The sequence below is a fragment of the Sabethes cyaneus genome, chromosome 2, assembly GCF_943734655.1.
Source record: "Sabethes cyaneus chromosome 2, idSabCyanKW18_F2, whole genome shotgun sequence".
NCBI lineage: Eukaryota > Metazoa > Arthropoda > Insecta > Diptera > Culicidae > Sabethes > Sabethes cyaneus.
The window spans coordinates 136,772,429-136,785,677 of NC_071354.1; the positions used below are offsets into that span (position 1 = coordinate 136,772,429).

The 13,249-nt window shown below is 39.9% G+C and overlaps 2 protein-coding genes across 2 annotated transcripts in view; one reads left to right on the forward strand and one right to left on the reverse strand.

Annotated features, from left to right (window-relative positions):
• Positions 1-3,612: 3,612 nt before the first annotated feature.
• LOC128733829 (ATP synthase subunit alpha, mitochondrial) lies at positions 3,613-6,405 on the forward strand. The gene is made up of 4 exons (XM_053827645.1): positions 3,613-3,852; positions 4,160-4,396; positions 4,452-4,792; positions 5,071-6,405. Exons 1-4 carry the CDS (start codon positions 3,787-3,789, stop codon positions 6,080-6,082), a joined length of 1,656 nt encoding a protein of 551 aa, XP_053683620.1. The 5' UTR covers positions 3,613-3,786; the 3' UTR covers positions 6,083-6,405.
• Positions 6,406-9,528: 3,123 nt separating this feature from the next.
• Positions 9,529-13,249, reverse strand: part of LOC128734718 (uncharacterized) — a 34,292-nt gene continuing 30,571 nt past the window's right edge. The window contains exons 11-12 of the mRNA XM_053829034.1: positions 12,159-13,247; positions 9,529-12,092 (exon numbers count right to left, since the gene is read on the reverse strand). Coding sequence (XP_053685009.1) covers positions 11,190-12,092; positions 12,159-13,247 — 1,992 coding nt within the window. The 3' untranslated portion in view covers positions 9,529-11,189. The remainder of the gene's footprint in view (positions 12,093-12,158; positions 13,248-13,249) is intronic.

The following is a 13,249-nucleotide window of genomic DNA, read 5'->3' on the forward strand; positions in this document are numbered from 1 at the left end:
TTTGTCCAATGCTGGAAGGTGCATGGGTCGAACCAAGCTGTAATCAGAGATTATAACCGGATTTGAACCCACAACACCTGCCAGGGCGTGTCGCTCACTGGTACCCGTGTACCTTTGAACCACAGAGGCGCTGGACGCTGGTCCAGCGCCTCTGTGGTTCAAAGGTACACGGGTACCAGTGAGCGACACGCCCTGGCAGGTGTTGTGGGTTCAAATCCGGTTATAATCTCTGATTACAGCTTGGTTCGACCCATGCACCTTCCAGCATTGGACAAAAGATAGGAGTCACAGCGACAACTTGTTAACCATAGCTACCTATTACCCCCCCCCCCCCCCTTCCTTTCCACCCTTCCCCTTCATTCCCGGAAAAAATCCTTCTTCATTACTTTCCCTTACCGTCCCTTCATCAATTGTAGAATCATCGTTTCAAAAATAAATATTTGTTTTTTTTCCTCCCAGGTTTGACAGTGTTGTGGGGTTTGTTTTGATTACTTATTCGTAAGACCCAGAAGCAAAAAACTGCAAAAAGGGCAAAAATATATGTTGTACAGAACTGTTATCATTTTCCTGCTTCGGAAAAGTCGGGTATTTACGGTTTCCGCAAACAAGTGGTACCAATAGGACACCGCCTCTAGTTTCTGATAATAAATAACAGAAGTTGGCGCAAGTGTTTCATCATGCGCCATGCGTGAGAGTATGTTTGAAACTATCAATGTTTCCCTGTTGAATGCAACAGATGTCGTTACCTCGTAGCGCATAGTGTGAATGTCCGTAAAAGCTGAATTTTGCGCGACAATAAATTTACTGAAATCAACACCCTTATTCTCTCATGCATCTCAGTTTCTTTTGTGTTTATCGCTAATCGTAATATAACGTTTGACACCTGAACCAAAAAATAGTTGGTAAACATTGTTTTTATTTATTGCGTTCATGTTGCGAAATTTAATTTTTTCGAATTGAAATGTCGCAAACATACTTTTCATAAAGCCCTATAAATGTATCTTTATAGGGCTTTAGCTTTTTAGGGCTCTCGGATGACTGGTAGTAAGATGCTATGGAGAGGTATATAGGAAATGTTTGTTTTTTATCAAAATTAGGCAGAAATCATGAAAATTAGGTATAACAGAATAACTGAACCACAAATAAAATATGATTAGTGATTGTTTTTCAGGTAGGTAAACATAAATAAGTGAGAAATTTTGATTTTACTACCACTAGAAAAGCGCCATCTCTTGAAAAGCAACGGTTCGTATGGTGTCCTATTACAAGTAATAAACCCACCAGCAATAAAATTAGGTTACAAAGGGAATCAAAACAAAACACACAAAAACGTCAAACCAGAGTTGAGGTTAGGCACCGTGCAAAGGTTTATACGGGAATGAGGGAATGATCCATCATATATTCTCGATCAACATTTCAAAAGGTCCAATGTGCAAATTGGAAATTCTCTTTGCGTCTCCTCTCCTATATATTTATTCGCGTTGATGCTGGTAAAAGAGATTTCGTAGGCTACTCGCACTTACAGAAAATCTCATGCTGAACTGTCAACGTGTGGGTAATGACAAAAGCAAAAATACTTCCCTCTCTCTTTTTTCTCATGCAAAACACTGAACAGCAGGCAACAGTACAGCACTCGTTCGCTAATTGCACGAATGAGGCGATGCGATTAGCGAATTTCGTTTTTTAATTGCACGATGGTTGCCAATATTTATAGACCAAATCAAGGTGACGTCATCTGGCAGATACTGGCGCCCTTGTTTACAAACAGACCGCAGAATCCAAAAAAGTTTCAGCTGTTTAAACGGCAAGTTTGTTGTTTAAACCGAGTTTAAACAGCATTAGGACTAAATTTAAAAGCTATTATGCCTGTAAAATGTTAAAACACAAGCTACATTCGCTATAAACGGAAAAAAAAGTTTTCCAAAATGTAAACAAGGGCGCCAGTATCTGTCAATTGACGGTATGATGATTTGGTCTATTGTAAAACATGATGCGTTATCACTGTAAAAAACTCTTCACATGCATTCACACGTACGCTAAATTTTGGGAAAAACATTTAAATTTTTACAAACGAACGAGGGGCAAGACACTGTTGAAAATATATTACTTTTCCCTATGGAAATATTTTTCCAACCTTAATATATTGACCTTTCCCACCCATAATATAACCTAAAGCCCTATAAAGTTACATTTATTTATACATTTATAGGGTTTTAATAGGGCCTAATATATTAATATTATATGATAATATTATGAAGTGTCTTGCCCCTCGCAAACGAACTAAAAGCCTAATAAAAATGTGTTCAATTAATCAAAGTTTAGACAAATTTGCATGAATTTGTTTGTAATGTATCTACGTAATGCAGAGATAGAGAGTTTGCATTCGGCAACGCTGCATTTTTGTTTATAGCAACCACCTGGGAAACCACGTGTAGTTTGACAGATAACTGCTTTTTAGTTGCACGATCGTGCAGTTAGCGGACGTGTAATTAAAAGACGGTGCGATTAGAGGACGTGCAATTAGCGCACGAGTGCTGTATCAGCAACTTCGTCAACGCTAATAAACACAATCCACCCAGAAATACACAATAAAAATTATATGCATATGAATAGCACAGACTAAAACTCCGTTAGGGCGAATTCGACGCTCCTGCAATGAATGTCAAAAGATTGTGCCCACTTGTCGACTAACATTTGAAACGGGCGGATAAGCCAACTGTCAAACAGAACAAGTGAGTTATTTTTTGCTGGAGCAGCATAAGAAAATGAACTCTCACTCGTTCTGTTTGACAGTTGGTTTATCCGCCCCTTTCAAATGTTAGTCGACACTTGTGCTCAATATCCGCCATTATCGCTCGTGGAAAGCTGGATTGGTTTGGTTAGCATTCACGCCTCTCACGCCGAGGGCCCGGGTTCAAATCCCAACCCCGCAGAAGTCACGAATGACCTAAAAGTGTTAAAGTGACAATAATCTAAACAAAAAACATAACTGATAACTGTTTGGCACATAAAGTTCATTTACCGGCCACATTGCAAAAATCTATGTGTGGGACACATAGAAACTATCCACCCTTTCGCCTGCTCAATGGCGGCTAGTGGCTACACTTTTCCAAAATCTTTATTTTCTTTTGGCAACTGCGCTCACGTACGCTTGATAGTTCTACAACAACAATCAAGGATGGAAATATCAACTTAAAGGACTTAACGCGAATTAAGTTTCCAAAGGTGCTAATATTTTCCGAAGGTTGTACCCACTATAGCCGCCATTGCGCACGCGAAAAGGTGGATACGAAAAATTTTCTCAGTGTGGTTTTAACATTGATGAGGGTCATCCAGGTCATCCACCACTTTGCATTCAACTTGTAAAAAGTTGCACAATTCAAATTTTTTCCGTGCCTTATGGGGCTTTTCGGCTAATTAAACCAACCGAACCAACATAGGTCCTTGACTCCCTCGACGATAAATATACCAAATGTCAAACTTTGCGTTTTTGGTTTCCGTTTTTACTAATCTCTTCACTCTCCTACAATCATGGGCATACACAGAAATAACTTCTGTTTCATTCACTCTGCCCGTGCCTGACATTCAAAGTAAATTTCGGGCCAGACGATCGCAACCGCAGTTCGTCTCGTCACTCGACAGCTTAGCTTTCATACTCGTTCGCTCGATTCGACCGCGACGTCCATATTTTCGACCATAGTTGTACAAGAATCATTTCGCCGAATCTTTCGGTACTGATAGAAGTTTTATAACAGTGCAAATAGAAGGAAAATTATTAATTTAACGATGTCGATCCTTACCGCTCGTTTGGCTGCCCAAGTGGCTCGCCAGCTTCCGAGGTCCGCCACCCAAGTAAGTATATTGAAATATTTTTGTAATGAGTGAAAAAATGGTGACATAATCAAATCCGGCTATAACTATGGTTAATCCATCATAATTTAAGAAAACGGTAAATCTAATCAATTAAGCTAGCAATTAATGCAGCTACTAGAATGTTATGCAATTCGTATGCAAGGTAAAAAATCTTAAATAAAATACCAGTGTTATGTAACTCCTCCCTAGACGAATCGACCCTACAGTGCTATACCTACTTACCTATACTTTCAATGGAAAAAATTTAATCTGGTGTTTTTCTTTTAATTCTACTTTTACATTCTAGGTGGCTAAAATCGCTGTTCCAGCGGTCCAGGTTGCAGCTCGGAATCTGCATATTTCGAGCGTAAATCGCGGAGCGGAAATTTCATCTATTCTGGAAGAAAGGATTCTCGGTTCGGCTCCAAAAGCCGATTTGGAAGAAACTGGACGTGTGTTGAGTATCGGTGACGGTATCGCTCGTGTGTACGGTTTGAAAAATATTCAAGCCGATGAGATGGTGGAATTTTCCTCTGGCCTTAAGGTATTTATTGTAAGGCGCTAAATTTCGACTAAAAATAAACGAGTTCTTTATTTAGGGAATGGCTTTAAATTTGGAGCCGGATAACGTCGGTGTTGTCGTTTTCGGTAACGATAAGCTCATCAAGGAAGGTGACATCGTCAAGCGTACCGGTGCCATTGTTGATGTTCCCGTCGGTGATGAAATCTTGGGCCGCGTCGTTGATGCCTTGGGAAATGCTATTGATGGCAAGGGAGAAATTAAGACCGGCCAGCGTTTCCGTGTCGGCATCAAAGCTCCTGGTATCATTCCCCGAGTCTCTGTGCGTGAACCTATGCAGACTGGCATCAAAGCTGTAGACTCGCTGGTGCCGATTGGACGTGGACAACGTGAGCTTATTATTGGTGACAGACAAACGGGGTAAGTTATTAATTTTTTTTTAATAAAAACGCGAATCTGCAAGATTTGCAAAAATTAACTATTGTTAATAGCGCAGGTTACAATTTTGTAGTAAGCGCATAAAACTGTTGAATGAAATAAAAAAAAGTTGAAAAAATATTTAATTTTGGACAAAATGCGTTTAATACTTATTATGTAGTAGGTAAAAATTCTGATAAAACGGAAAAAACTAGTTCAAATATAAAATTATTATTTTCCGTACAACTTGTTTCTTATATAAGTTTTTTTGTTGTTTACAGCAAAACCGCTTTAGCCATCGATACTATCATCAACCAGCAGCGTTTCAACAACGGAACCGACGAATCGAAGAAATTGTACTGCATATATGTTGCAATCGGCCAAAAACGATCCACCGTCGCCCAGATCGTGAAACGTCTGACTGATGCCGGTGCTATGAAGTATACCATCATCGTGTCTGCCACTGCTTCCGATGCTGCTCCTCTACAGTATCTAGCCCCGTATTCCGGTTGTGCAATGGGAGAATACTTCCGCGATAACGGAAAGCACGCTCTTATCATCTATGACGATTTGTCCAAGCAGGCTGTCGCCTATCGTCAGATGTCGCTGTTGCTGCGTCGTCCGCCAGGTCGTGAAGCCTATCCTGGTGATGTATTTTACCTTCATTCTCGTCTGTTGGAGCGTGCGGCCAAGATGAACCCAACCTTGGGTGGTGGTTCGCTTACTGCTCTTCCAGTTATTGAAACTCAAGCAGGTGATGTGTCCGCTTACATTCCAACCAATGTCATTTCAATCACTGACGGACAGATTTTCTTGGAAACTGAGCTGTTTTACAAGGGTATTCGGCCAGCCATTAACGTCGGTTTGTCCGTATCACGTGTCGGCTCAGCTGCTCAGACCAAAGCTATGAAGCAGGTTGCCGGTTCCATGAAGCTGGAGTTGGCTCAGTACCGTGAAGTAGCAGCTTTTGCTCAGTTCGGCTCTGATCTTGATGCTGCCACTCAGCAGTTATTGAACCGTGGCGTTCGTTTAACTGAATTGCTGAAGCAGGGCCAGTATGTTCCGATGGCTATTGAAGAACAAGTTGCTGTTATCTACTGCGGTGTACGAGGTTTCCTCGACAAAATGGATCCAGGAAAGATCACTAACTTTGAGAAAGAATTCTTGGCTCACGTCAAAACCAATGAGAAGGCCCTCTTGAGCCAAATTGCTTCAGAAGGCAAAATCTCGGACGAAACCGAAGCAAAACTAAAGAGCATTGTGACTAACTTTATGGCCACATTCAGCGGTTAAACATTAAAATGTCAGATAAATATATCCACCAGAAATCAGCAACGTTTCGGCTTCGTCAGCTCACTAGCTTTATTTTAGTGGTTCAACGAAGCTGCTTGGGGTAAAAACATCTTCCGCCAACAACAAAAATTTAACATCTTATAAGTTAGCTTGAAGATTTGAGAAAGAGGCATGAAATAAACTAATTACGATACCGGCATAAAAAAGAACGATAAGAAGACAAAATTGTAGGGAGGAAACTAAAGCGAAAAATCTTTCTGTGTCCCTTAAGTTTTAGTAATACTTGCTAAGTAACTTGTGGATGTCAAATACAGTTTCCAAGTATTAAAAAAAATATAAAAAATGTTTTGAATGAGTTGTGAACAGCTTTTCCTTGTAGTTTGACCATATGTAACGCACCAAATCACGTATAACGGTGAGGAGGACCCGAGGCAAGATGGACACGCCTCCATTTCACAGATGCGAAACAGTTGTTGGTTAAAAACTATTAGGGGGAACTCTCCCAGCGCCGAACAGCTCCCAATACCGGACACTTCTGACTTTCATAGTTCAAATGGTGCACCTTAGCAGCTAATATGGTAAAATCAATAAAAAGGACAAAAAATCAGCATGTGTGATTTTATAGGTCAGAGTCATTCATGAAAACAGAGATTTGTTTATTTTTATCTACCGCCGATCGAATTGTTATGCTTCGGCTAATTTTCGGATTAGCATTACAGTATTATTTGGTCGTATAAAATTAAATTAAATAGTTAAATAGTTTCCTTCATTAAATAGTTTCCTAGCTCCAGAGTTCATTTTTCCACAAAGATATTCAATTCGTTAAAAATATAAATTGTACTCAATGATTCCCGTCACCCAGTACCGGACACCAAGCCGTCCTTCAATACCGAACAGCAAAATGCTTTGCTAGGTTCAATCAAAGGAAATCAAGATTTTGCAAAAAAAAAAAAGAAATTGAGCTGAAAGAATATCATTTCTACCGAACCGGCTTTTTTAAATATGAAAAAACAAGAAAACCAGTCGATGATCAATTTTTCGAAGAAAACAGAAGAGCTTCGATGTAGTGCGTGAAAAACTACTGATTTTTATGCAAAGTAATTTTTCAAACATCTTTAGTCAACAAGTATGCAAGCAACAAGAGATTTTAAACATTTTGACATGTATTTTTCAGAACTATATGCGCTGTGATGTGTTGAAATGGATTATTTTATCATTTTATTCAAGTGTCCGGTACTGGGAGACACAATTTTTATGTAATGATTTTTATCGATTTCTCATTTGGCTTCTAAAATGGTTCATTAGTGATGCAAGTACGTGTAATCTATTTTTATTGGAAAATAATCTTCTAAATTACTCTTCCAGTTAATAAAAACTGAAGTAATGCTAAGTGTTGATTTTATATTGATGTTGCAGTTGAAAACTGTAATTCGGTTTTATTCGTTTTATTCTTGTTCTGTGTGTCGCAACTACGTCGCACGTGGTGCGTTGTGTTCGCACATTGATGCGCTATACAGCGCACCACGTGCGACATAGTTGCGACACACAGAACAAGAAAAAAACCAAAAGTCGCACGACGATTATTGCGGTTTTCAACTGCAACAGCAATATATGTCAAAATCCTTACGTGTCCGGTACTGGGCGACTTCCCCCTACAAACTATTAAATTGTTCCGAAACGAAGTAATGTTACATGAAATACACGCTTGTTGGAAAAATTTCATGAAATAAATTATCGTTCTGATAGCCTTGATTTCTTAACATCAGAATCAATCAGAAAATAGGCATTTTAAATAAATAACTACTTACCACTTTACCAGCCGAGAGCCGACGTATTAAGACGTATTCGTATTCCTCACCATTGAACCATCTCGACACACGCAAGCCGGCTTCAACCTAGTCGTGCCATCTAGCATGTTGGACCCCTTTATCCCTGGTGCCGGTGGGGTTCCTGAAGAGCACGGATTTCACTGTACAGTCGTCCAGCATCTTTGCGACGTGGTCGGCCAATACTATACTGCTAACTTTCGCCAAGTGTACGATGGGAATCCCTCCATCTAGTGTCTCCAGCTCGTGATTCATACGATTCCGCCACTCTCCGCTTTTTATATACTCCACCAAAAATAGTCCGCAACATCTTTCGTTCAAATACGGCAAGTGCACTTATGTCTTCCGTATGTAAAGTTGCTACCTATGTCAGGTCAGTAATTAGAGGATTACCAGACTAATTAGCGTTTCGTACATCATCAGCTTTGTGCAGCGGTGAATTCTCCTTGATCGAAGCATCTTACGGAGGGAAAAGTAAGCTCGATTTCCACCTTGAATACGTCGTTGAATCTCTTTACTCGTATAATTATCGGCGGTGACCAGAAATCCCAAATATACCAATTCATCAACCACTTACAGTTCATCGCCGTCAATAGTCAATATATTTGGTTTTCGACGCATCGATTTGTAACCCTATCTTCCTAACCTTCGTAGATTGCCTCCGTCGTCCCAAGGTTTCTAGTAATGATGTCGAGGTCGTCTGCGAAAGCTAGAAGTTAGTTACTGTTGCTGAAGATTGTTCCTCTCGTTCCGATCCCCGGATCACACTTTCAATAGCGATATTGAATAACATACAGGACAGTTAATCCCCTTGCCGCAACCCTCTGCGCGATTCGCAAAGACTCGATAGAGTCCTCGAGACGCGCATGTGGCACATCGCTCGCTTCAGAGTAGCTTTAATCGGCCGCGTCAGTTTGTCTGGAAAACCGTTCTCGTGCATAATCTGCCATAGCTGTTCGCATTCAACTGTATCGTAGTCTGCTCTGAAAACCACGAAAATATGACGCGTAGGCACGTTGTACTCGAAATTTCTATAGGATTTGTCGGAGAGTAAAAATATGATCCCTAGTAGCACGGGCCCCAATAGAGACCGCCTGTTACTGCTCTGTTACTGTTGAATTCTCTTGCTTTTAGGGATAGACGACGCAACAAAATCGGAGAGAGCACCTTGTAGGCGGCGTTGACCAGCGTAATGCCGAATTCTTAGCATTTCAGCTGGGTAGTGTTGCTTTCTATTTTACTGTGAGGAAAATTTGTATATTAAAATACCCATGAACTCCTCAAAAACTTGCAAAACTCGATTGTGATAAAGGTCATCCGAGATTTAGGATTTATGTACAACACAGTTTAATTTGTGGCAATACGAAATTTGTCGGGTCAGCTAGTATATCAATAAAGAGGAATTTTTCGATAGAAAAGCGTCTTGTTTAACCATCCAAATAAACACATTTAAGTTGATTTAAGAGAATACATATCCGAATGTTTCGTACCTTCCGGCTTCCGGGACAGCTCAAACAGATGAATCCAGCGTTTATGTCACAATTATTTTAGCATTTATTCGCAATAATAATAGTAATAATGATATAATAATAATCAATAATATAATAATTGTGTTGTGTATATAATAGTTTTAATAGTTTGTTTCACTTGTTCATCGATATATTATTTTATGCAAGTATGTTATTCAATACAAGTATGCTTGTGGTGTGTCTTATCCGGTTATTGTTAGCAATTATGTTTACGTGTTTGTGTAAAGTGTGTTTTCGCTCCCTCACTCGTTTGTTCATGCAAGAAGTTAGTGTCACTCTATTTCTGAGATACGATAGGTAGTAAAAATTTGAGATGTACATTTTTATTCCACTGTCACTGAAGACAGCACATATTTTGTAATAAAATTCCACACCATTTCTGGCGCACACGGTTGTTTAAATATATATTACCTCTCTCTGGCTAAACATACTTATTTCTCTGCTTGCATGTGTGCTTTGAATACCACAGCTAAAATGTGGAGCTAATACAAACATATTACTCTTTTTCAACACTTATATTATTATAATTACAATGTTCTTTCTTTTATACTCGGTCCTTTTTCTCAATCATACTTCAATGCTGCTGGCCACATTCATCCACAATTATTATACCTACTCTTTTGCAATTTTATGTTCTCTCAAATATATTTGTTTTACGAAAACATTAAAAACTAAATATTAAATTTCATGAGTTCGAAATTAAATCAATCTCTCACAGGCATACGTTACTGCTTTTAATACTCAGTCAAACTGTTTTATAAATTCTTGCTGGGTTTGATCTCGGTCGCTCCGCACCACACTACAATCGTTTGATTCTTCATAGTTGCTTAAAATTAATAATATATATTTTATTCCGTTTCGGACACTATGCTCTGTATTGAAATATAGGTTTCTTAACGCTTTCTTAGACGCTATATATGCAAAGTTTTTTTTTACCTTCCATAAACTAATCTGGGAGTAATAGAGTGGATGCTATTGTGAGTTAAAACTTATGGATGCGTTGATTTTAATGGTGATGATAATATTGATGAAATCTAATGCTTTCCTTTTCTTACTTACTAGCCATCAATGGTCGATGAGTACACAGCGAAAACAAAAACGATTTCGCAGGTATTTTATGAAGGAGAATAATTGTAATCGTGGTTGTAGAAATAGTACGGATGAAGATGAGATTATGAAGGTTTTATTGGCGATTCTGATAGTGCACACACTCATATCGCTGGTGGGTTTATTTAGACAAACGAAAAAGTATATGCTAATAAGTTGTATTTAATTTAAATACAATTTTAATCTGGGGCAAATCAAAAACATCGAATGGTTCAATATGCAAATGATAATACAATCCTTAGTGCTGTTCTTGACGCTAACTGATTGAAATATCTTAAATTTCGAAATACAACATAGTTTTCGAAAAAAGAGGCATTCGATTGATTGTTACTTTTGTATCAATCAATATAACCATTTCCAGCATGATCTAAATTAAACGCGATTGAAAAATTATAATTGCACATCTGACGAAAACTGGGACAAATACTCACAATACATCTTCTAAAGACATATTTTTTAGTAAAACGTAAAATAGACACGTCAACCAATGGTACAGTGACAAAAGCTTCTCATTACCCACAACTGCTTGAGATGTGTACACCCGAATAAAAACCAATGTAATGCATGCAGCTTTCAGAAAACCTGTTTCAGACGAATGACATTAGGCAACTGGATTTTTTTCATTGGTACCTTGTGTGTTTAATATTACACATATTGAAACGACTGTTGTAGATAATCAATCGATTCGGTGAAGCTGTCGACGAACTGTAAGTTATTGGTTTTCGATATGTCAGTAAGAGTATGATCTTGTGGTTGCTGTTGTTGTTGTTGCTGCTGCTGCTGTTGATGAGGTTGATGGGGATGTTGCTGGTTTGGATAACTCATGCCAGGCTGCTGTTGATGGTGTGGAAGTTGATGGGGATGACCAGTAGCAGATGGCCCAACTGCTGTACCGTGATGCGATCCAGGTGGCCCTGGTGCATGCGGATGGAGATGGTGTGGATGCTGTGGCTGCTGCTGATGATGTGGAAGATGTGCATTGTACTGATGTTGTTGCAGCTGCTGCTGTTGCGTTCCCTGAAGCTGCTGCATGTGAGGTGGATGATGATGTGGACTTGGTGTCTGTTGCTGATTGTGGTGGCTATGCAACTGACCATGATGACCGGGATGTCCAGGATGATGTGATTGCTGTTGTTGTTGGTGATGGATACTATGGTGTTGTTGGGGATGATGTTCCTGAAAATATTGTTGCTGCTGTTGATGATGATGTGGAACCACCATTGGATTTTCAACGCTTATCATTCCTGGCTGCTGATGCTGCTGCTGTTGTTGCTGGTGCATATGTTGTTTATGATAGCTGTTTTTGGGAGCAACTTGCGGTACTTGCGTTGCCGTTTGGTTAGCTTGTTGTTGCTGGGCATGTTGCGGATCACCACCACCAGCTGTGGGTGGTACGATGTCATAGCTTTGCTCATAATTGCTATTATTACCTATCAGTTCTAGATTCGATAAAATGTTTCCAATATTATTATACGAGCTTCCTGATACATTCGAGTTGTTTACGTCATCTTGGTATTCCATTTTTACCATATTTGCGTTCCAAATTTCCTGTAAATGGGTAATATATAGTTTATTGTATTATAAATATATTCTAAAAATAGAAAATCTGGTTACCTGATAGCCCATAAACTCCTGATTGTTCATATTGATCATTTGCTGTTGATGATGTTGCTGTGACTCTTGTGGAGTTTTCGATTGAAGAACTGTAGCGCCTCCAACGACTTGATGCTGTTGCTGTTGTTGTGGTGGTGGTTGTTGTTGTTGTTGCGTTTGCTGGTGATGTGGATGCTGTGGATGATGTGGGTGGAGTTGTTGTTGTTGTTGTTGTTGCTGCTGAAGGTGATGTGGCGACTGTTGGGATTGAATAAACCCGCCACCTGCGGTGGCACTGGATTCCATCACTGGGTAATATTTATTAGCTTTCATTGCAGCAGCCACGGATTGTACTGTCTGGCCAGCGCTTGCGCTAGATGTTCCCATTCCGGGGTCAATACTGTTTGGCAGTTCCATGTTTCGCCATTCAAAGGAACTGTTCATCTGACCGTAGCCTCCAGTAGTGCCGTGACCGTAAGGTCCAGGTGCAGAAGGCGAAGCATTAGGATCCATCCGGTATGTCATGTTTTGTTCATTTCCTGTGCGACCACCTGTTGCGTTTGTGCCATAATGGAGTGCGCTGCTTGGGTTTTGTACAGTAAAGTGTGTACCCGGTTGTTGACCGGAACCCATAGCATTATTGTAATGCATTCCTGCACCATACGGGTCGTACGGTATTGTATTTGGATTGCTACCTGCACCAGCGCTACTCGTGCTACTAGTCCGCGAAGGGGGTACCAACATACCGCTAGGTGTCCGTGGTTCCAATTTAATTGGAACAGATGGACCAGGAACAGGTCCCATAGCGAGTACCGGGGTGCTAACTGATGGCCCAGTCGTCGGTGGTGGCTCTGGTAGCAATTTATCGTTAGCTACTTTCGCTGCAGCATTTACCTTTCCTTTCGCCCCGCCTTTTTCACTGGGATCAGGTCCAATGCTATGAACCAATTTTTTGTGTTTTGCCAAAGTGGTAGGTGTCTTAAACGATTCTTTACAATCTTCGACAAGACATGGAAATGCGCCTTCCTCTTCATGGCAAAGTTTATGGCGTTTTAACGATCGCTTTGCTGCGAATAGTTTGTTGCATATGTTGCACTCGTATTTCTTTTCCT

Bases quoted from the DNA above. Each gene is read 5' to 3' on its own strand.
- LOC128733829 (XM_053827645.1), top strand. From the start codon at position 3,787: ATGTCGATCCTTACCGCTCGTTTGGCTGCCCAAGTGGCTCGCCAGCTT. The intron at 3,853-4,159 runs GTAAGTATATTG...TTTACATTCTAG, and splicing joins TTCCGAGGTCCGCCACCCAA to GTGGCTAAAATCGCTGTTCC. The intron at 4,793-5,070 runs GTAAGTTATTAA...TGTTGTTTACAG, and splicing joins ATTGGTGACAGACAAACGGG to CAAAACCGCTTTAGCCATCG.